Raw genomic sequence first — 23,958 nt, 5'->3', positions numbered from 1 at the left:
GCCTTTAATACCATTGGGATGATCATATAAGCTATTTGTGAAGATACTTTGAAGGAAATAAAGCTTTTCTATACATTTAAAGCAACAGTATTTTACTGCATATGCTTTTATTTTAAGCCATTTAAATGTTTTTAAGTAGATTTAATTTTCAATTATTTACAAATATGCAAGTAAATGTTCTGTGAAAACAGGAAGAGAAAAGGAAAGGAATTAAAATTTATTAATTCCCACTTTGTGTCAGGAACTAACTATAAACTTTACACTTTTTATGTCATTTAATTCCTGGGTCTTAAGTGCTCCTGTTTGGCAGATGCTGAAGCTAAGGATCACACAGTTGGGTAACTTTGCAGAAGTTGATAATTGCCAGTAACTGACAGGGCTGAGATTAGAACCCAGTCCTTCTCGCCCCCAGAGCTCTTTTCCACCTTACCTTCCTATGTACCTCTTTGAAATCCTTTTATTAGTAGTTCCTATATAATTTTGTTTTAGAATATAGCATTCTGTTATACATTATAAGTTCAACTTTCATAAATAAACAAGATGATACTAACTACTAAACCTTTTTCTCTTACAGCCACCAGAAAAAGAGGGTGGATTACCTCGTCATGTTGGTAATAAAACTGAATGTGCCTTGTTGGGACTTCTTTTGGATTTAAAACGCGATTATCAGGATGTTAGAAATGAAATACCAGAAGAAGCACTGTACAAAGTCTACACCTTCAATTCTGTTAGGAAGTCCATGAGTACTGTCCTGAAAAATTCAGATGGAAGTTATCGAATATTCAGCAAGGGTGCATCTGAAATAATTCTGAAAAAGTAAGAGTCATATACTTAGATGAATAATAAATTGCGGACTCTAGTTGCTTTATGGAATAACTACTATGTTGTTGCTTTCTTTTTGTGAACATCAGGCATTTGTTAGGCTCTCAGAACTTTTGGGACTATATTTCATGGTATCCAGGAATTTGTGCGTGTTATTCTACCATTTCACACCCTGGCTCCTTTTATTTCTTAGTATTTTGACATAAGAAGAATAAATAAAACCATTTACAATTAGTCTTATAGAGGTACTGGGGATTGAACCTGGGACCTGGTATGTGGGAAGCCAGTGCTCTTCCACTGAGCCATATCTGCTTGGGTCTTGTAGATTTATTGATGTAACCTTTCACTTTTGTTGTTAGGCTTGTTGAGTCAATTGTTACATAGTATAATGAAAATTAATCTGGGAAGAACTCAAGTTTATCTCTTCAACAATGCATTGAGTAGACTCAAAAATGTAATAAATGAATTGTAGTTTAGTTTCTAGAACAGGAAGCCAGTAAAGCTAGATCTTGAGAATTCTCCTTTTATGTCAAAGTGAGGTGTCTCATTTTGTGCTGCTGCAGTATTTATTTAAATACCGCCTCTCATTTTGAATAACAAACTTTCTTATCCTTTAACAGACCAGTAGCATCCCTTTCGACCTTACATGCTTATATATCAATCCCTTAATGTTCCTCTGTTACTACAGATATTGAAGTTATTTTAGTTTCTTTACTCTCAGCAGAGAATTGTTTTAAAAATTTTTAGGAGAAATTTTGGAAAATTGGGAACTTACTTGAAGTTGAAATATAAGTGTGTTTCTACTGTTAATCATATAAAATATTTCTACTTATAAATTGCTTATATGTGGATTATAATCCAGAGCTATCTTAATGAACATTTGACAAATTGTAATCTAACAGGCTTTTAAAGACAAGTACATAAATAACTGAGAAGTTAGATGATATGAGTGTAAAGTTTTAAGATGAGAAACTACATTATGAAAGATGTGGCATTTAAGAAAGATTTTAGAGTAGAGTAAGAACATCAAGGTGAAAGAAGCACATCAAGCATAGGGGACAGGGATGTGCAGGTCATTTTGGGGGAATGGCTAGTTGTGTAGTTCAGCTTAGCTGTCTTGGACCGTTTTCGTCCATTGGCCACAACGTCTTTCCTGGCTTCATTGTATACCTGGTTATTTCATGTCACTGGGAAAGGTTAGAAATCTGACCTGTCCTTGGTTAGATGGGTAGCACATAGATGGTACAATGGAATGAGTAGGGAAATATTTGAAGCAAAACAGATCAGGCTTTGACTTCACTTCTGCATCTAACTAGTTGTGGAATACTGGGCAGGATCTTCCCTTAGCATTCAGTTTCCTCCACTGAAAAAGGAGGTGATGACCACCAACTCTGACAGTGAATAAAATTATATATAACAAACACTCAGCATGGAACCTGATATTAGTAAGTATACAGTTACTGTTCCCACAGTAACGTTTACATTTTGTTGGAGATGCTCTTAAATGTAGCGTGAGCAGTTAAAACTTAAATAGGCCAGACAATATAACTGAAGTGTTTTTTTCCTCAGGTAGTTGAATGATCAAAGCTATAATTGAAAATAATTCTTGCATCAGGGAATAAGGAATATTGGAAGAAAAAGGATATTCTATAGGCACATCAGTTAAAAAATCTATTATAATAACTTTAGCTCCATGTAAGAGCCAAAAGTGAGGTAGTAGTGGGCATGGGGTGGGGGCGCAGAATAGAAAGAGGACACATTCAGGAAACTGTTCAGAAAATAAATATATAGGGTTTAGGAGGTAATAATATATAGTTAATGGTGAAAAAGTAAGTCAGTTGAGATTTTAGACATGGATTGAAATGATTGGGGTAACATTGATTTCTGTTGCATGGAAAATGAGACAGCTTTCAGTTTTGCATGTGTTGAGTTTAAGGCACTGGTAAAACATCTGGGTAGAGCTCTTCAGGAGTGATGGAAAGCTTTAGAAAAAAGTCAGAATAAGATGTGGATTTGGGAATCACCTCCATAAAAGAGGGAGGTGAGGGCATCGTCAATGGAGAGTGGTATAGAGAGGCAGTGTGAAAAATTTTAAATAGGGACATATATAGGGTGATTTTTACTTAATACCTAGTTAAAAGGTTAAAGGTAGTTTTACTGAAAACAAATCTATGTTGGCATTACCACTCACATTTTGATAGAATGCTTGTTTTAACACTAAGTTATTTTTTTTCTTTTGTGGTTAACACAGTATAGGTGATAAGGTAATGCCTCAGGTAAAGGAGCTCATTGAACACGGGCCTTACACTTTAAAAGAAAAAAAAAATTTGTGAACTTTGGATTAATTAAAATTGTCTTAATTCTATACCAAAGTGGTCTGTGTAGTTTTTTTCTCCTCTACTATCAGGGTTTTTTTGGGTTGGGTGGCGGGAGCAGTTTAAAAAGCACTGCATTTGCAAATAGAGAAAATTTAGAGAATGTCTAAAGCAACTGATAAAATGGAGAACTATCAAATGGAACCACAAAGAGTAAAACTCACCATTTTTGTAAACAGAAAGGTAGAAAATCTATAAAGTGCAGTGCATGTAATTCTCTAAATTCCAGATAATCAGATCCCATTATTTCTAACCCTTCCGCTCACTTAATGGCATTAACGATATTTTTGTTAATTATTGATGTTTGCATTCAACATTCCCTTTTAGGTGTTTCAAAATCTTGAGTGCTAATGGTGAGGCAAAAGTTTTCAGACCAAGGGACCGTGATGATATTGTAAAAACTGTGATTGAACCAATGGCATCAGAAGGCTTGAGGACCATATGTCTTGCGTTCAGAGATTTCCCAGCAGGAGAACCAGAACCAGAGTGGGATAACGAAAACGATATTGTCACTGGACTTACATGCATCGCTGTTGTTGGGATTGAAGATCCTGTGAGACCTGAGGTGGTGAAACATTCTTTGTTCTGCATGTGCAGACTCTTTCAACTGTAGAGTATCAAGGCATTGACTATAATCAGCTTTCTAGTAAAATTCTTGGTGTTTGTGATTTTCTTTTTTTCTACGCAAAGCCATGATAAGCGATGTAATAATTCTTGTAGTGCATATGCATTTTAATTAGATAACTTTTGTTTGGATCCTGGGAGTTCATAGCATCATAACCAAGTACATATCTCATTACATATTTTGTATTGAGTAGGTTTTTTCAGATATAATTCTTGGAGTGTGGCTAGTGTGACTCAAAAACTGAATTTTAAATTTATTTTAATTTTAATATAAGTAGCCATATGTGGCTATTGACTGTTGGACAGCATGCAGCTCTAGACTTTGCTTTTCTTTTAAATCCCCCCCCCTTTTTTGGGGGGGGGCCTTTTTTATTTTTATCTTTACTGAGTAACTTCTGTGTGGTAGGCTTGTGGGCAGTAGGGACATAAAGATTTTTGAAATCTGGTCTCTGGCCTCAAGTCATTATTTTGGGTGGGGATGGATAAATGTGTTAATTACAACCTAGAATGTTAGTACATTATTAGGTATACACAGATCATGTTATAGGAGTCCTGAACCTAGACTAAAGTAAAACATCCTATTGATGAATTATTAAAAAAAAAAAAATTGAGACATATAGGTTAACTCTAGATTATAGAGTTGATATGTTCAGATCTTATCTCTGTCTAGATCATGTATACTTAAAACATGGTGATGGTATATTAATTGCTGGAGGGGTCAGGTAAGGCTTCTAAGAGGTTAATGACTTGATTTGAATCTTAAAGGATGAGGAAGCATTAATTAGACCAAAAGATAACAACAAGCCTGTTCTGATGAAAGAAGACAAGGCAGAAAGGCAAAAAACAGCCTTCGTTTTGGTGACTTTATCAACTAATTGATTCAGCACCAAATGTGTAGTACCAGGCACACTTCTAGTCACTGCAAATACAGCAATGAAACAAATAGTTTGGTTTATATTCTAGAAAGAAAAGACAGAACAAATAAATTATATGACCAGTATGGCAAGTGAAAATAAATGAGTAAGATATGGTCCCCACCCTCCTAGACTTTACATTCTGGATAGAGGGTACCCGTGGTGGTACCCAGTCTGGAACTGGTCTCCCCCTACCCCACACCCCCGAAAATACCTCAAGGTAAACATTTTCCTAAAGATACTTAATTGAGCAGTTTAACAAATACTAAGCTCTGGTCATATGCTAAGCACTTATTTGTTAAATGAATGAAAGATACTGTACTAGGCATTGGTGATGCAAAGATGAGAAGATAGAGTCTTTCCTTCAAGTAGCTTATTGACTTGCTGAGGACTCAGGCAAACAACTATAAATAGGATCTAATGAGCTATAATGGAGTATGTATAAGATTAAGGCACAGTTTTGTCTTCGTTGTCCAAAAAAGCTCAGAGAAGTTACTTTTAAACTGGATTTAAAATAGAAGTCACAAACAGGCTGTCTGCAGTGAGCCTCCAGTAACACACAGCTAGATTTCTGCTGTCTTTTGAAATCACAGGTTCTATCAACATTGGTCTTAATTTGACCATGATAAAAATAAAGCTAGAGATGAGTGGCTCTTTCATTAGACATTCTTCTTGGGTTTGTCACTTCAGTGACATGGCCCTGGGGGCATTTGAATTTGCAACTCCTGCTCCAGTAGAATCAGTACGGATATTCTGGTAAGAGAACATCTGGAAAGGATTTTCTAGGCTCAGAAGAAACTGTAGAAGCTGAAACAACAGAACTAATACATAGACTGTTCCACCTATCAATGTATAGTAGAGAGTAATTTTAGATAATTTAGAAAACTAAGCTAAGGTCAAATTACGATATTTTGTTTTACTGAGAACTATGGTTTATAGAATAACAATTGAGGAATCATCAGATATTTTTTAAAAAGTGTATTGGCATGTTAGAAGAAGAACTGTACCATCAAGTAATAAGATATTTTAAAGGGAGACAGATATAAGGCAGGGATACAGATAAAAAGTTAACACAGGCAAGAAGCAATGGGGACATATAGTCCAGGGAAGCTTTGAAGTAGAATCCACAGAACTCATTGGCCTTTATTTATTTTTAAAGATTTATTTTCTTTATTTCTCCCCCCCCAACCCCGCTCCAGTTGTCTGTTCTCTGTGTCCATTTGCTGCATGTTCTTTTTGTCCACTTCTGTTGTTGCCAGCCGCACGGGAATCTGTGTTTCTTTTTCTTGCGTCATCTTGCTGCGTCAGCTCTCCGTGTGTGTGGTGCCATTCTTGGGCAGGCTGCACTTTCTTTCACGCTGGGCGGCTCTCCTTATGGGGCCCACTCCTTGCCAGCACTGCGCGTGAGCCAACTTTACACGGGTGAAGGAGGCCCAGGGTTTGAACCGCAGACCTTCCATGTGGTAGACGGACACCCTATTCACTGGGCCAAATCCGCTTTGCCTCATTGGCCTTTAGAAGTATGTGGAATAAGGGATACTCAAATTCTGATGACCACTTTGCAAGTGGACCTGTGAATCCAGCTTTCCTAATGACATTGGGAAAAAGTGTGGGAGTAGATGAGGAGACCCTTAAAAGGGATGAACTGAGAAGAAAAGAGAGCCAGCCAGAACCCAGAATTTTTCTCTGGTTTGACCTGGGTAATAAAACCAAAAAGAAAGCCAGTCAGAAGAGAAGAGCTTAATGGTTGCTGGGAGAGGGCAGGGAGTGCTTTTTTAAAAAGCCTTTAGTAAATAAGTAATGTAAACACATTTAAGTATAATGACAACTGAAAATTGGACTGTAACAGTGGAAGAGTTAAGGAGAGATTATTAGGAATAATCCAAGAAATACTGAGTATTTGGGGGTGAAATTAATGTTGTAATTATTTTTGGACCTATGAGTTAATGCATAGTTCAGTAGGGTTTTTTCTCTCTGGAAATAATTTTTTTATGGTTATGTGATTTTTCCTTCCATATAAACCAGGTACCTGATGCAATAAAGAAATGTCAGAGGGCTGGAATTACTGTGCGCATGGTCACTGGTGATAATATTAATACTGCTCGGGCTATTGCTACCAAATGTGGTATTTTACATCCTGGGGAAGATTTCCTATGCCTAGAAGGTAAAGATTTCAACAGAAGAATACGAAATGAAAAAGGAGAGGTAAGGTTTTAAAAAAATTATTGTTAATGTTTTTAGTACATTAAAACTTCATTCAGCAAATACTTATTGTTTATATGCTATTACACCTTTATTTTAATAAATGCAATCCACATCTAAGGAACAAAAAACTAACATTCAATGAGACAAAAGGGGCAGTTGACAAAGAAATTGCCCTAAAGGGAGCAAGCACTTCTTACTAGGAATGCTTTATGAAAGTAGTAGTGTTCAGTCTTGGTCAGTTCCAGAAGTCCAGTATGTGTAAGGAGTAGTGAGGGATGAGTTTGGAAAGGTTTATGTGGAGCATATTTTAAGGGACCCCATTCTTTATTCTAAACTAAAGAATTTCCATTTTCATAAGTAATGGGGAAATTTTAAAAATTTGATCTTACAGTGATATGTAACAGTGGTTCTCAAACATGAGTGTGCATCAGAATCATCTGGAGCACTTGCCAAAATACATTGCTAGAACCTACCCCAGAGTTTGATGAAATAGGCCTGGAAAATTACTCTAGAATTTGAATTTCTAAATAATTCTCAGGAGTTGCTAATACTGCAGTTCTATTCAATGCACATTGAGAACTACTGATACATACGATAGATAGCTAATTTGGAATTATGAAACTAGGTTTGAGCACATTTTAACTTTGATAAAAAATTATAGATTGAGCAAGAGCGGATAGACAAGATTTGGCCAAAGCTTCGAGTACTTGCAAGATCATCTCCTACTGACAAGCATACACTGGTTAAAGGTGAGCAGATTTGACAATTATTTCACAGTTTATTACTACAGAAATATACACTACTTCCTAAAATAGAATAAGATAATATTATATTTGAGTCATGGCTGTCATTTTTACAGTAAAATCTAAATGCATTTCCTTTTTTTTTTTAATTAATTTTATTGACATATAGTTCACAAAACTTATAATTCACACGTTTTAAGTGTACAATTAAATGTTTTTTAGTATTTTTTTGCTCACCTGCTCGTCATTTTTGCTCATTGTCTGTTTGTTTTTCTTTAGGAGGCACCGGGAACCAAACCCGGGACCTCCCATGTGGGAGGCAGGCGCTCAACTGCTTGAGCCACATCCACTCCCTGCATTTCCTTTTGATACCTTAGGTGAATGCATTTACTCTTCAGTGATCAAAATAGGATATTGCTCCTAATGTAACCTTAGTTTCTGGTGTTGTCCTTGCCTGACATCTAAGCAATTTCTATTTCTGTGTTTTTTAAAATTCATTATTTTTGACCTTGAATTTGTAAAACTGACTAGATATTCTGCAGAATCATCTTACTATTTAAAGAGAATGTTCTTAAAGCCCAAATATTTACTTCTATTTAAGGTATTATTGACAGCACTGTCTCAGAACAACGCCAGGTTGTAGCTGTGACTGGTGATGGTACAAATGATGGCCCGGCACTAAAGAAAGCAGATGTTGGATTTGCAATGGTAGGAACTTACCTATGCAAATATTCAAATATAATTTACAGGCTGGGCTTATTTTGTGTGTGTGCTTTTTTCATTAAATTACTACTGATTTTAAATACTGTCCTTTAAGATTGGTTTGAGGGATAATCAGTAAACCTAAACTGATTTAGAAGTCTAATTCGTTTATATACTACCTTTATTTGATGGGGCGATATCTGACTAGAAAATGATATTCTTTTCAATATTTGTAATAATATCATAAGTTTACTTTGTACTCTGTGGTATATTTAAATGCTTATCATCTCAACTGAACCATACAGCAATCCTCTTAAGTAAGCTTAGAACAGTTGTGTATATTTGAAACTATAATTGGGTATCTTCACTCAGCCTAAAATGTCTCTTAAAAGTAAGTGAATGTCTTCAGTTAATATTTAGGGATGTAATCTTTTATGATTGAAAATACCTACTTGTTTTCTCCTAAGTCCTCAATTTAGATTTACTTATTTAAAGTGTTAGAAAATTTCATTACTGTTTTCTTATACCATAGCCACAGGTACTGATGAAAATGTTTACTGTAAAATGGATATCATAAAATCCATATGCTACAGAAATGTTAAACTGAAATTAGGTTAAGTCTTTGAATCAATTTCTTCTGTAGTTTTCCCAACATTGAGATGAATCTTTATACCTTCAGTATATTTTCCTTTGGAAAATACACGTCAACAGTCACAATTCCCAAATCCAAAAATCTCTGAAAACTGAACATTTTTCCCTAAATTGACAGCAAACTCATGTACAGCAACACTTGTTTTTAGATAATGTGAGGCTGTTGTTTATCCCACCAGGTGTGAATATTCATCATCATTGTAGAGGTTAAAATAAGTTTTATGGGGTGCTAACCCTTTCTGGAGTATTTCATGATATAAGATCTATGCCTCATTATCTTTTTAGAATATGGGAGATTTTGAATTCTGAAACACATGTGGCCCCAAAGATTTCGGGTAAAAGGATGTTTATCTGTACCATTGCTTATTTGCATAAATTGTTCCCTCATATTTTGCTACTAAAATTGGAGTTTAAAGAAGAACCGCCATAGTGGAAGTATGTTAACAAAAGTTGGGGAACTGGGAAAATGTGGGTAAATTGCTCTCAGTAAACTGTGAGCCGGAAGATCCCCACCCCACCTCATCCTTAACTTACGTAATTGATAGCAGCAGAGGTATGAACCTCTAAAGACTTGTGAAGAGTAGCAGAAGCGGGGGTAAAGAGTAAGCATTCTTCCTTTTCCTTTAGGCATATAGAATCATTCACTTTAGAAAAGGAAGGCAGTTATGTAGAGTACATTTTAAAATAAAAAACCTTCCTTCCCAAAACTGAAGTGTACACAGATAACAAAGGCTTTAAATAAATAACAGGTAAATGAAGTACTACAAACAGAACTACAGTGCAGTGGCTGTTTTTGTTTGTTTGTTTCTGTCTTTACACCCTGAAGGTCTTATTGTATTACATTTTTTAAATGATAGCTCATCAAAAATCTAAGTTTATTTCAGAAATACAGAGAAAGAATAAGTCCATATTGACTTGGACTTGAAAGCACTCTTGCTCAGCTTGACTGTACTTTGGTTGTGTATTTTCTCATTTCTTCAATTTCATATTTTAAAGCTGAAAATTCAGATTATTTGTTTTAGAGATTTTATTAGATACCCATAAGAAATCACTATCAGTCCCTTCTGAATAGTATACATTTCTTCAATTTTTCAGGCAGATATAGCCTATTTAAAGACTACATATTTAGCAAATTCAACATTAAAATAAAATTTATAGCAATAAAATAAGATTTACAAAAAGAATCTAATTTGGCTACATTAGCTTACATGGTTCTAGACTTTTTCCCTATTGTTAGACCCCGTAGAATTTGCTACTTCCATGGAGGAATCTTCCATGGAGGATTTAAAGTGTGATTACATTATTACTACATTAATTACTACCAAAAATCAACCACATGTACAGATATTTCTGTCTTCAAATACTAAATGCCTTTGGCATAGTCCTATAACCAAATACATATATAGTAGTATTACCTTCCCCAAAATTAAAATATACTGCCTTTTTAAACTTTATTTGGATTAATTTGTAGAGAATTTATTCATTTATTCTCCATAGTAAGAGGCTATTGTTTTTAGTAATTTGGTTCAGACACAGTAGAGGTGAGTAGGAATAGTTTCTGCCTGCTCAAAGATTCTGCAGACATACAAATAAGTAGTCACAGATAAGTGACTACAAAGTACTAAACACATAATATACTAAGAGCACCAAGGAAGAAGTGCTTAACTCTGCCTAGACATACTGGGAAAGGTTTTCTAGAAGAGGTGCCATTTAAGCTGAGGGAAGGCAAAGAGCACATAGGAAAATAGAGGCAAGAGACCCTTATTCATCAATGAATTGTGAGTAGTTTAACCTCACTAGAAGAGGGAGTGGTAGTGGAGGTAACTGGATGCCAAACTGGGTGGATGGTAAGGGATCAAGTAAAAAGGGACTAAAGAATTTGTATTTTTAACCTGTAGATCAGTGTTTCCCAACAATAGTTCTGATGGAATTAGATAAGTTTGGAGACTTACACTGCACATGAGTATGCAACTCTGAAAAACTCATAAAATGCTAATTTAACTTTTTTTTTTTTTAAACTAAAGTTTCCCAAATTTGTTTGAGTGTGGAACTAGTTTTTTATTTGGATACCAGTTAATATATAATAAGTTACCTTATTAATTTATAAGAATTTTGAACCAAGGGATTGGTGAGATTTGCATTGGTAAAGAAAAAATCATCAGGAATGATTAGAGATAGGAAAACCTGATGGGTTTAGATGTGTTAAATATGTTCCAAATTAAAAGTAGAATACTCAAAGTAGAAGCAAGAGGCCAAAATTTTAAATTAAGGTGGTTTCTTCATTGGATATATTGAGATTTTATTTGCACTTCCTTTTTTTTTTTTAATCAAAATAATAAGTTCACGTCATTTTTAAAAATTAAATAGTTGTATAAGGCAATGCCAAAGTCCCCTGTGACATCTATGACATATCATTTCTTCCACCCCATTTTTTTGTTCCCCAAAGGAAACCAACTGTTTTAAATTTTTTTTCTTCAAGTATTAATTCCATATCTCTAAATTACATGATTATATAGTGCTTCTTTTTGATTATTTAAATATAAGGCATTAGCTGTTATCTTACTATTAAGGAAGATGAAGAGCTGGCTTTAGCTTTTACACACACATGTGTACACACCCATACACACACTTTTACCTATACTGTGCGTTCACACACTACGTAGCCCATCATTCTTTTAGTAAAGTTATATTATAATTTTGTTTAGATCAGTATTCAGTCCTTTATTGTGATTATGAATACTGCTCCAAGCTGAGCCATGTGGTCCGTAATTTTCCTTTTTATACAACTTATTGTGTTCTCTGTAAATTATCTTTTTCATTTGCTTCCTTCCCCCCATATTATCCCCCTACATACATACTTGCTTAGTTTTACTGTGTATTTAACACTAATTCATCCACCCATTCTCTCTTCAGTACATCAGAGATATTTGGGACTCTCACCAATTTCATCTTCTTATTGATTACTCTCGTATCTTTTGACATGCTTTAACCTGACTGGCTGTATGCTAGGTATACAGTTGTCTTGTTGATCTATATATCTGAGGATTTTCTTTATTTCTCTCTTGTTTTATATCTTGTATTTCTTAGGTTTAATGTAATCATCTTTTTTGGCTTATTCCCTCATCTATTAGGATTACTTCCTCCTGTACTTTCCTGAAAAAAGGTTGATGGGGGGTAAACTTTTTCATTAGTTTACAGAAAATCTTTATCCTCCCTGCACTTGGACTCTTAATCTGACTTTGTATAAAAATCTAGGTAGAAAATCACCTTTATGCAGAATTTTAAATTTATTTCTCCATTGCTGTTCATACCATTTTGAATTTTGAACCTAGGTATTAGGTCGGCGCAGAAGAAATTGGGTTTTGGACTGAATTTTAAATCATTCTAAGTAGGCTTATAAACACATCATTATTAATCAAACTAAGAACCATTACAATCAACCCATTTTTGCCGGCAAGAAATAAGTTTCTTTATTCCTGTAGTGTAAAAATCCACTCTTTGGGATTCGACAAACTTTTGGAAAGGATTTTCTGCAACCTGCTGGTTGTGGAAGCATTTTCCCTGCAAAAAGTTGTCAAGATGCTTGAAGAAGTGGTAATCGGTTGGCAAGAGGTCAGGTGAATATGGCAGATGAGGCAAACTTTGTAGCCCAATTCGTTCAACTTTTGAAGCGTTGGTTGGGCGATGTGTGGTCGGGCATTGTCATGGAGGAAAATTGGACCCTTTCTGTTGACTAGTGCCTGCTGCAGGCATTGCAATTTCAGTGCATCTTATGAATTTGCTGAGCATACTTCTCAGTTGTAATGGTTTTGCTGGGATTCAGAAAGCTGTATGGATCAGACAGCAGCAGATCACCAAACAGTGACCATGACTTTTTTTTGGTGCAAGTTTGGCTTTGGAGTTTCTTCTCAGTCCAATCCCTGAGCAGGTCATCGCCAGTTATCTTATAAAATCCACTTTTCATTGCATGTCACAATCCGATTGAGAAATGGTTCATTGCTTTTGGGGTTTTTTTTTTTTTTTTTTTTTTAAAGATTTATTTATTTATTTCTCTCCCCTTCCCACCCCACCCCGGTTGTCTGCTCTCTGTGTCTATTTGCTGCGCCATCATTGTCCACTTCTGTTGTTGTCAGCAGCACGGGAGTCTGTGTTTCTTTTTGTTGGGTCATCTTGTTGTGTCAGCTCTCCGTGTGTGAGGCACCATTCCTGGGCAGGCTGTACTTTCTTTCGCACTGGGCAGCTCTCCTTACAGAGCACACTCCTTGAGCGTGGGGCTCCCCTACGCGGGGGACACCCCTGCGTGGCACAGCACTCCTTGCGCGCATCTGCACTGCGCATGGGCCAGCTGCACGTGGGTCAAGGAGGCCCGGGGTTTGAACCACGGACCCTCCCATGTGGTATACGGACGCCTTAACCACTGGGCCAAGTCCAACGCCCAAGAAATGGTTCATTGTTATTGCATAGAATAAGAGAAGATGACACTTCAAAACAATGCTTTTTTTATTTTCAGTCAACTCAGGAGGCCCACTTATTGAGCTTTTTCACCTTTGCAGTTTCCTTCAAATGCTGAATGACTATAGAATGGTCGATGTCGAGTTCTTCAGCAACTTCTTGTGTAGTTGTAAAAGGACCTTTAATGCTTTAATAGTGGTTCTCAGTTGGTCATTGTCACGGTGGACAGCCAGCCACTATACTCCTCTTCTTCAAGGCTTTCGTCTCTTTTGCAAAATTTCTTGACCCACCACTGCCCTGTACATTTTTTAGCAGTTCCTGGCCAAATGCATTGTTGATTTTGCAAATTGTCTCTGCTGCTTTATGACCCGTTTTGAACTCAAATAAGAAAATCACTTGAATTTGCTTTTTGTCTAACATCATTTCCATAGTCTAAAATAAATATAAAATAAACAGCAAATAATGTCATTAGAAAAAAAACATAAAGCAAGAAATGCCCATTAAATAATGTATGACATAACCACATTTATTTAAGAAGGTATGCCAATATCAAACAGCAAATTTCAACAATGCAAAACTGCAATTACTTTTGTACCAACCTAATAGAATCTTCTCTTTTCTTTCCTGGAAGCATTTAGGTCTTTCCTTTGTTTTCATTCTCTGAAATTCCATAACTATTTGCCTTAAATGTCATAGTTATTTGTTTTAGATGAGCAACATTTTATTAATAAAATTCATATTTTTTAATTTTGTAAAATTTTCCTAAGTTAATTCTTAATTAATCGCCTCCACTATTTCTTTTTTCTGGAATTGCTTCCCTCTCCCCTTCCTTCTTTGATTGTTCATCTTGGACCAATCTTATTATCTTGTCTTTTTCCTCTTTATCATACCTTTGCCATCTTGTTTTATATTTCCTCAACTTTTGTTGTTTTTTCATTTCTGTTATAACATATTTAACTTCCACAAGGTTTTTTTGTGTGTGTTTTTAGGAGGTACATGGGATTGAACCCAGGACCTCATAACATGGGAAGCAAGCACTCAGCCACTGAGCAACATCTGTTCCCCATCCAAGAGTTATTTTTAAAATTTTCTTGTTTTAGCATCCTGTTTCTGTTTCATTTATGTACCTTTTACCTTTCTGAGGATTTGCTTTTTAAAAATAAGCTTTTATCTCCCTGCAGGGTCTGTGTCCCTGATTGTCTTTTGGTATAGTCTGTTTCAGGATAGTATTACACTTTGCTCAGATGTCAGGTGATTCTTGGTTGTCTATGCATATTTATCCGTGTGAAGCTGAAGATCTGGCAAATCCTGTGCTCGTAGGTGGAGTTTGTCAACAGGAAACTTCTTGGTAAGGTGATCTGACTTGGCCGTTGTTTTAGGGAACTTTTAATTGCAGTAATTTTAGATCTTTTCTCCTGGGTTGATTAGATTCCCCAGAATAGAATCTTCAAATCTGCTACCTAGAGAGCAGTCCTAGATATTGTCTTGCCAGGAGACAAGTAGAGGGCAAAAGCTAGAGGTCTCAACATTTGATAAGTAGAATTACTCATATCCCTCATCTTTCAGAATGGGCCTGGTGTCCTCTAGTCTAGACATTTTCTGTCATACTCTTCTACGGTAAATAACCAATCTTCACCCATGGCAGAGGAAGTGGCACATTACTGGGTTGCATGAATTTGGGAAGAGACCTTAAAGATCTAACAGCCTTTTTTTTTTAGCTTTCTTATTGATGTGTAACACACATACAGAAAATTGGCATAAGCCATAAGTGTATACCTGAATGAATTATCACAAGACCTGTTCTGTGCAGAGCAAGAAATAGAATATTACCCATATCCCCAGAAACCCCATTCATTCTCTCTTCCAATTACTGCCTTCTCTATTTCTCTGCAGAGGTAATCAGTATCTTCATTTTGGTTATGGATCAAATCAAAACTATTGCTTTTGTCTGTTTTTGAACTTTGTAGAAAAGAGAATTATACCATATCTATATAGATTCTTTCGGAGTCTGGTTTCTTTTTGTTCAGCACTATGGGTGTGAGATTCATCTATGTTGTTGCTTATCGTGTAATTCTTTCATTTTTCTTAATCCACAATTTATTATTAATCCATTTCATTCCATTGTTTATATGAACATTTGGACTGTTTTTAGTTTGGGCTTTCAAAGTATGAAAGTAGACTTTCAAGAAATTTTGGTAGACTTTCAGGAAATTTTCCTGTTTTTATTTCCACCTTCACCCATACTTCCAGAGTTACCTAGTACTGCCACGTCGTAAGCTTTATAAGAGTTCTACAGTATCCAGAGGTTATCTCTGCTTTTCCTGCCATTAGCTTAGGACTTCAGATTTCTTGGGTCTGCTAAGTTACCAATTGGCTGTTTTCCAGCTGCTATGTTTTCTTGCAGTATCTCTTCCCCACACTTTGAGAGCTTTTTATTTTTCTTTGAAATGTCCCTTTTAGTGGCGTTTTGGAAGGAACTTGGATAATGCCTTTGTTTACGCCTGTATTTTTAGCCCAATTTGAACTTTATTTTCAATGCCTCATTCTTTATGTTTGCTGCTAAGATAAAATGTCTCTCTGAGTGATATCTTAGAACTGTTATTACCTTCTTTTACAGTAAATTGCAGTCAGTATTTTTTTAATTATAACAGTAAATTGTTGGTTCTTAATTTTATATTATCCTTTTAAATATTTAAACATATTTTAAACATTTAGTCTAATTCACAGAATTTTTTTTAATAGGGTATTGCTGGAACTGATGTAGCTAAAGAAGCGTCTGATATTATTCTCACAGATGACAACTTTACAAGCATTGTTAAAGCAGTTATGTGGGGACGAAATGTCTATGACAGCATCTCAAAATTCCTTCAGTTCCAGCTTACTGTTAATGTAGTAGCAGTGATTGTTGCTTTCACAGGCGCCTGTATCACTCAAGTAGGTGACAATTTGTTTATTGAAACTTGTTTATTTTAAAGCAAAATTAGACATAATCTGTCTTTGAAAAATACTTAAATATTTAAATAAGCTGAAGCTTAATATTTTAGGTTAATTACAGTAAAAGTGTAATCCTCTTCTGTTCCTTAAGTTTTAAAATACTAAAGGCCTCCTAAGAATTGTGAGTCCCTGGATAGTTATGAATGTCTATTAGGAACCATGTCTTTTTTAGGATTCACCACTTAAGGCTGTGCAGATGCTGTGGGTAAACCTCATAATGGATACACTCGCTTCCCTGGCTCTGGCAACCGAACCACCCACTGAATCTCTCTTGCTTCGGAAACCTTATGGCAGAAATAAGCCTCTCATCTCACGTACAATGATGAAGAATATTTTGGGTCATGCAGTCTATCAACTTGTGGTAGTCTTCACACTCTTGTTTGCTGGTAAGAACTTCATCCCTAACAAAGCTTCACCTGTTTCTGTTCCAAGCTGATTTCATCCAAGATGTTTTAGTGTTTTAGTTTAGTTTAGTGGTTTAGTTTAGTTTAGTGTTTAGTGTTTAAAGTTTTCAAGAACTTAAGTTGTTCTGTTCCTTAGTCCCCATTTATTTTTAATTTCTCCTCTTGATCAGTGGATGTTTAGTAAATTTTGGAGGTAGTAATGGGGGAACAGTGTTAAGAGTCCCTATCACAAAGCCATTTAGCTTTGTGATCTTGAGCACATCACTATAGTTCTGGGGTCTCAGTTTCTGTTCTATAAAACAAATTGTACTAGGTGGGCCCCAGTCCCTCCAACTCTTACTTTCATTTGAGATGAAAGGGTCTGGCTGAGTTTATTATTGCATACTTTCTTGAAATGTTAAATAATTTTGTGTGATAATTACAAAATAATTTTTCATTCTTTCAGGAGAAAAATTTTTTGATATTGATAGTGGAAGAAATGCTCCTTTGCATGCTCCTCCTTCAGAACATTATACTATTGTTTTTAATACCTTTGTGCTGATGCAACTTTTCAACGAAATAAATGCCCGGAAAATTCACGGTGAAAGAAATGTATTTGAAGGAATCTTTAATAATGCCATATTCTGCACAATTGTTTTAGGCACTTTTGTAGTACAGGTGGGTAATTGGAAAACGCAGTTTCATATTTTGATTATTTGAGAGATTTTAGGTAAGCGAGTAGTTTGTTCCAGAAATTATCTCACAGCTTTGTGTATGGATCTTCTATGTATTGCATTGATTATATTTTTAAAAGTTTTATGTATCATAACACAAGTGAAATTCTACATGTGTGATGCTTATATTGAACTTATATTACTTTTAATTGTACTACTGTTTCTATGATTGTATAATTTTTATGAAGTATATTTTAAAGTTTACCACTTTTTTAGTTTGCTAGAGTGACTACTTTAAGACTTCTAGCAATTAATAGAAGTTGTATTTTTATAATAGAGTTTATTATAAAATAATATGACTATGTCTTTGTAAGATCCCTGTTTCTCTGGTACTCTTTCTTGTAAATGTTTGTTTATAGTAGAATCTGGAATCAAAACAGATAAGTATATAGTGCATGATTGCACCAGGAAGTCAGTGAACACAGCATGGTTTAGCATTAAAAAGTAAGTCTTTTCAGCAATAAAATTAGATGGTGACAATGTGTGTTTAGAAATGAAAAGCTAAGAATTTTAAAGTTTATTCAGACCATATCTTGTGCACTGTGGATACCCAAATCCCCAAAACCCTAGCCTTAATTATTTTTATAAAACTGATTTTATTTTATTTTCCAATTTCTATAACCTTTGGGAGAATTATTGCTTAATTGCTGTGTATTTTCTGAAATTATTTTATTTAGATTTTATAAAAATCATTTGTTCATGACAGGCTGAAATTTTAGCTTCCAGTTAATTTAAAATTGGGTTCATTTTATCTTTTTTAATATTTAAAGATTGTAAAATTCAGCTTCCTATCTATTCAAGAAAATCTGATAACTTAATTCCTAGCAAAGGTCAATGTCAACCCAAAATAGTTAACATGAAGTGTCGTTCTTCATGTCTTAAAAACTAATGCTACACAAAGTGTGGTCCCCAGACCTACTTGTCTGCTGTTTGTTATTACCAGTAAACCATGAGATAAGGAGCTGGTGCCAGAATGTACATCTCTTACACTTATCCCATTGTTAATTTCAAGGAGAGTTTTTTGTTATTACTTGGGTTCTTTTGTTTATTTTTAAATAGTAGCAGGAAACCTTTCTTGATGAATAAAACAGTACATTTTGAAAGGTACATAATCTTTAGCGCTTTATAAATATTTATCATTTCTTTACTATTTTGTAGCAGTTAACACAGAATCAGTGTTTTCAAAATTTGTGCTAAGAAACACTAGTCCAAATGCACTTACATCACCAGATAAATTTAGGAAATATTGCCTGTTCTATCTACCTCTTGGAGATTCTTAAAACAATGTAATTCAGTGCTTATGAGTATGAACTTTAAAGTCTGTCAGACCTGGGTTCAAATCATGGCACTGCCTCTTACTAGTTGTATGGCTTTAACTAACTACAATTTCTTCATCTTTAAAATGTTGATAATATATTAGGTCATGTTATAGAATTAGTAGGCATTAAAGGAAATAATGCATATGAGACCAGAGCTTAATGCTTGGTATTATGTAGACACTCAAATATCAGCTGCCCCTATTTTTTTTTTAATCAATAGCTTCAAAGACTTCCGGAAATCCCAAAGTTAATAGAAATTTAGGAGACAATTCTTGATTCCCTCAGCACACATTTGGGAAATTATTCAGTAGGCTACTTAAATATGCAAAATTAAGTAAAAAGACCACATTACTAATCTATTGACCTAGTTGTTTAGGTTTCAATTATAAATAAAATGACAGAAGTTGAGACTACATTTCTTTAGTATAATCTAAAGTATTTATTGATCTAAAGTATTTATTAAAGAATAATGAAACCTTAACCTCCTTTACTTTGAAGTAAATGCCTCAACTAATTAGACAGAAATTTATTTTTCCAACTTTAAAATCAAAGTTTAATATTTCTTATGAAATTGAATCAGCCAATTATAATAACCATTGATTTATTTCCCTAGCATCTTAATAGCCACCTTTTCACAGCCCTTATTATTTGAAAAAAAAAGGTTTAAAATTTTGAAAAATTGAGATCACTCATCACATTAACATTGAACTTTTTTCATGCTCATTATTTATTTAGTTTAAGAAAAAAAGTTACTGCATTTTGATATCTGTTAAAACTCAAGTCAGATTGTCAGTCTGGCTGGTTGTGCTACTAACACATCAGTTGATAATCTATTTATATATAGTGTATAAATAATCTTGACTTTGAAGAGCAGAGGAATTAACACTTTAATACATATCACTTGAATTGGAATAAAGTACAGTTGCAAAGAATGAAGCTTTTTTTTTTAAGTTTAAAAATGTTTACTGAAATGGTTCTTTTTCCTTTCCTTGTTTGGCAGCTTCTATCTGCCATATTGAAGGAGAGGCCTATCAGATTCACAAGAGGGTGAATATATTTACTTAACTCTTAATACTCCCATATACAGTTTTTTGGATCTTTTAAAATAGGGAAGGAAGCATAAGTACTACATTATAAATTTAATATATGCCCATCATTGGACTCTATAGAGGAGGTTGAAATATTACCCGGTAGCACATATTTCATGGAGTTTTGTAAGTTGCTTTTTTTCTTTTATAGTCCATTTGTATTTATCCTAACATCTGGAAGATACCTAGGACTGAATAGTGCACAGAACGAAAAAGATTGAATATCATGTCTACTAATCTGTAACATCCTTTTTCATAAAAGTGTATTATTTTTGTGGAAAGGCATAAATTGTTTAAAGAATGATTCTTTATTCAGAAATACAGGGAAATGTAGTTACTTGGTGGTTAAATTAGAAACAATGTAAAGTTATTCTTGATCCTAAGAATTAAGCATAATTAAAACATGAAATATGTACTTAATTTTGGTTGAGAGATTTTACTTTTTCTAGTTTTCTTATATTCAGTTGAAAATATAATGCACTCCACCATCAGAATAACAGTTGTTCAGATTGAATTTTGAAAAGCACATTTTGGATATTTTTTAAAACACTAATTTTCAAACTTAAAAAATTTAAATAAATTTACTTTTATTTTTTTATTTTTTGTCTTTTCATCTTTTAAATTTATTCTTGATTATTCCTCCAGATAATAATTGTGCAGTTTGGTGGAAAACCTTTCAGTTGTTCAGAACTTACAATAGAACAGTGGCTATGGTCAATATTCCTAGGAATGGGAACGTTACTCTGGGGCCAGGTAAAAACCTTGTCGTTATTTGTTCCTAAAGTACTCCTTTTTTATTAAGTTCTGTTACTTGATTCTAAATAGTTACCATTGTGGGTCAAGAAAATGCATTCAAAGGTTATGTTTTTCTAAACTGTAATATTTGTTCCAGTTCCTCGCTTGCCATTTGAGTACGCCTATACATATAAAGAGTATTTTAATCTCTTATGTAGTTTTTTAGAACAAGTTTGCAACAGTTATTAAAAATGATACATTTCTGACTGGTTAGAATGCTCTCTGTATCTTATACTCCCTGATCTATTTTTACATTTTTCAAAATTTGTTTGCAAATATGTAAAAATACTATAATGTATTTAAGACTTTCCATGATTTTGTTATGTAATTTAATTCAAAGTATAGAATGTTTCCAATAAAAATAATGGCATCTGGATAAAATGGGCCACATGACATTGAGATTGAATGGCTTTAGAGGTATGTATGTATGTGTGTATGTATGTATATATGTGTGTGTATATATACACACACACATATATATATAATATGTCTAAAAACTAAGATATATCTCACCTTTAGTGTAGGCAGCTGCCTTGCAAATGCATGTCATTATTTTTTAAAAAAGAAGTGATCATGGCACATGCACAGTTCATTTTAAGCCCATTACCATCACTGTAAAATTAGCTGATAATCTATACTAATGTTGCCGTAAATAAGGTTAACATATGTATTACAATGTAAACTCATGTGAGTTCATTTATTTTCATTCTGCTTATCAATAGAAATCAAATCTAGGCTTTGCTCATTTTTATGTGCCTTTTATTCCATGTTTTTCTTAATTGTGTTTCTAGGTTCTGTGGTTTTTCCTCTTACTTATTTTGAAGATCTTATTAATAGAGATTTTTCTTTTAAGTAGGAAACAAACTTGGTTCACCTTTTTAGTTTGATTACCATTTTAATTATTTTATAATGTTCTCTCATGTACAAATCACAACTCTACAACCTCCCCCCAAAAATCTGGCTAACTTTAGGAAGATATAAGTCCCCTGTCAATACAGCATACCTGGCAGGCTTCAGTTTATCCTCTTTGGTTGATGTCTCCTATTGCTTTTAAGTGTGCCTGCCATGTAGAAAGTGCACTGGCTTTGGTGGTCTGGAGACTTAGGGTCTTTGTCACTCTATGAACAAGGTACTTCACGTGGCTCTGAGCCTGTTAAATCTGACTTCCTTAGGGAATGGCCATTAATTACTTATAAGGTAATACTTATTGGTAATTTGTATCCTTTATGTTTTGTGGGGCAACTGTTCCTATTTGGTGTCACTGTCAATCAGGTAATTATAAATAACTGCATTTTATAATTATATTTCATAAAACCATTTTCAGTTTTAGGAACACACATTCAGTCTTTGAAAATTTTTTAAATTTTGCTATTTTTTTCTCATTGAACTGTGACGGCACTAGTGAAATGTAAATTTATTTTGCATCCAGTAAGAACACCTGTCTTTTTTTTTTTTTCATTTAATTTGAAATAAATATAATTAATAATAGTTAAAGTAAATATGTGAAAAGTGTGGTTGTAAAATTTGTCTTGTGTGTCCTCACTTAAATATAAAAAATTTAATCAGGTTAACCTGCATTTAGGAAAACTTTTTACTCTTCAAACTTAAATCATTTGTGTAGCTACAGAAGAATTTTTTTTGTTCTGGGAAAGAAGCCTGACCGACAGGAGCTCAGTACTTCATTGGTAAAGAGAGTTGGATATGCTTGCAGCTTTTTCCTGCCTTTTGTATTATTAAAGTTTGATCAGTTTAATTGCACTTAATTTGATTTCTTTCTAAGTTCTTTCCCCTGTGTTATAGCTTATTTCAACAATACCAACTAGCCGTTTAAAATTCCTTAAAGAAGCTGGTCATGGAACACAAAAGGAAGAAATACCTGAGGAGGAATTAGCAGAAGATGTCGAAGAGATTGATCACGCTGAAAGGGAGTTGCGGCGTGGTCAAATCTTGTGGTTTAGAGGTCTGAACAGAATCCAAACACAGGTATGGGCCTGGTAGAGAGGTAGGAGAGATGACGGGAACCAAGGGCTTTCTTACCTGGGGAGGAGGTTTGAATGTGCTCCTTAACTTCCTTTCTAGCCTTCCCAACCCACAAAACTTTTGGAAAATAGTACTCATGACTGGAATGAATGCAAGTTTTAACTGGTTGTAAAAGAATGTGCCTATACTCCCCTAAGCTCCTTTTTTCCTAGCTTCCCCCCTTCATCTCAAAATGCTACTCTTGCCTATTTATCTGCTCTGTAAAAAGTGCCTTTTTTTTTACTTTTTATATGTTAATAGATGGAATGGTCCTTTCTCTTGTTCTCTCTCTCTCTCTTGCTGAGCAAGCTGTCACAATCTCTGATTCCTTGCAGATGGATGTAGTGAATGCTTTCCAGAGTGGAAGTTCCATTCAGGGGGCTCTAAGGCGGCAACCCTCCATCGCCAGCCAGCATCATGATGTAACAAATATTTCTACCCCTACACATGTAGTGTTTTCCTCTTCTACTGCTTCTACTACTGTGGGGTGTGAGTGTGTGTTCCTAAGTGCATGAAATTAACATTTCCTACTTCACACACCTAACGTTTCTCATTTTCTCCTTAATGTTTTAAATTCATTGTTCAGGCTTTTCATAAAGCTTTCTTTTTGTAAAGTGGATTGAGACCTCAAAGTGTTGTCGTTGTTGTTGTTTTATTTTTTTAGAGGGGTAGATAACAGGTGCAACAATTCCAATCAAAGATTGAATATGAAATCTGCGAGCTTGTCTCTGTGCTAACTCTTCTAGGTAATATGGGGAATAAAATAGTAGCTTAGAATTTGTGAAACTACTATAAATTTTTGAGTATATGCCTTTAAACATGTTCATACTGCATGGTTCCCAGAAGCATGTGATTTGAAACTGATATAATAGAACCAGGAAATTGCATTTTTAACCTAAAAATGACTGTAGTATTTTGACTTTTATCTTGTTCAGTTTGGAATAATAAGGTAATAGCCAGAAGAAAAAGTTATAAGCATGTAGCCTTTTGCTTGCCTTCTTAGTCTGAACTTCACTTGTCTTGCTTTGGGGCTTGTTTGTTTTTGAGAGGGGATTCCCTGTATAAACTCCAAGGTTCTATGGTAGTTAAATGTGTATTGTTGGTTTTGTTTTGTTTTGTTTTTCATTTATATTACTGA

The 23,958-nt window shown here is 34.5% G+C and overlaps 1 protein-coding gene across 9 annotated transcripts in view; it reads left to right on the top strand.

Moving 5' to 3' along the window:
- Positions 1–23,958, top strand: part of ATP2B1 (ATPase plasma membrane Ca2+ transporting 1) — a 139,858-nt gene that overhangs the window by 106,188 nt on the left and 9,712 nt on the right. For 3 of the 9 annotated variants that reach the window (XM_058308528.1, XM_012525663.4, XM_004459828.5), the window contains exons 11-21: positions 575–816; positions 3,525–3,762; positions 6,761–6,940; positions 7,602–7,689; positions 8,285–8,391; positions 16,231–16,422; positions 16,655–16,868; positions 17,332–17,543; positions 20,652–20,759; positions 22,602–22,784; positions 23,156–23,242. In XM_058308528.1, coding sequence (XP_058164511.1) covers positions 575–816; positions 3,525–3,762; positions 6,761–6,940; positions 7,602–7,689; positions 8,285–8,391; positions 16,231–16,422; positions 16,655–16,868; positions 17,332–17,543; positions 20,652–20,759; positions 22,602–22,784; positions 23,156–23,242 — 1,851 coding nt within the window. Of the gene's footprint in view, positions 1–574; positions 817–3,524; positions 3,763–6,760; positions 6,941–7,601; positions 7,690–8,284; positions 8,392–16,230; positions 16,423–16,654; positions 16,869–17,331; positions 17,544–20,651; positions 20,760–22,601; positions 22,785–23,155; positions 23,308–23,958 lie in introns of all 9 variants that reach the window. The other 6 variants (XM_058308533.2, XM_058308531.2, XM_058308532.2 and 3 more) reach the window with 2 other exon arrangements.

Source organism: Dasypus novemcinctus, chromosome 12 (assembly GCF_030445035.2).
Source record: "Dasypus novemcinctus isolate mDasNov1 chromosome 12, mDasNov1.1.hap2, whole genome shotgun sequence".
Classification (NCBI taxonomy): Eukaryota; Metazoa; Chordata; class Mammalia; order Cingulata; family Dasypodidae; genus Dasypus; species Dasypus novemcinctus.
Note: the sequence above shows the minus strand (reverse complement) of the source record. Positions and strands in the feature narration are given on the sequence as shown.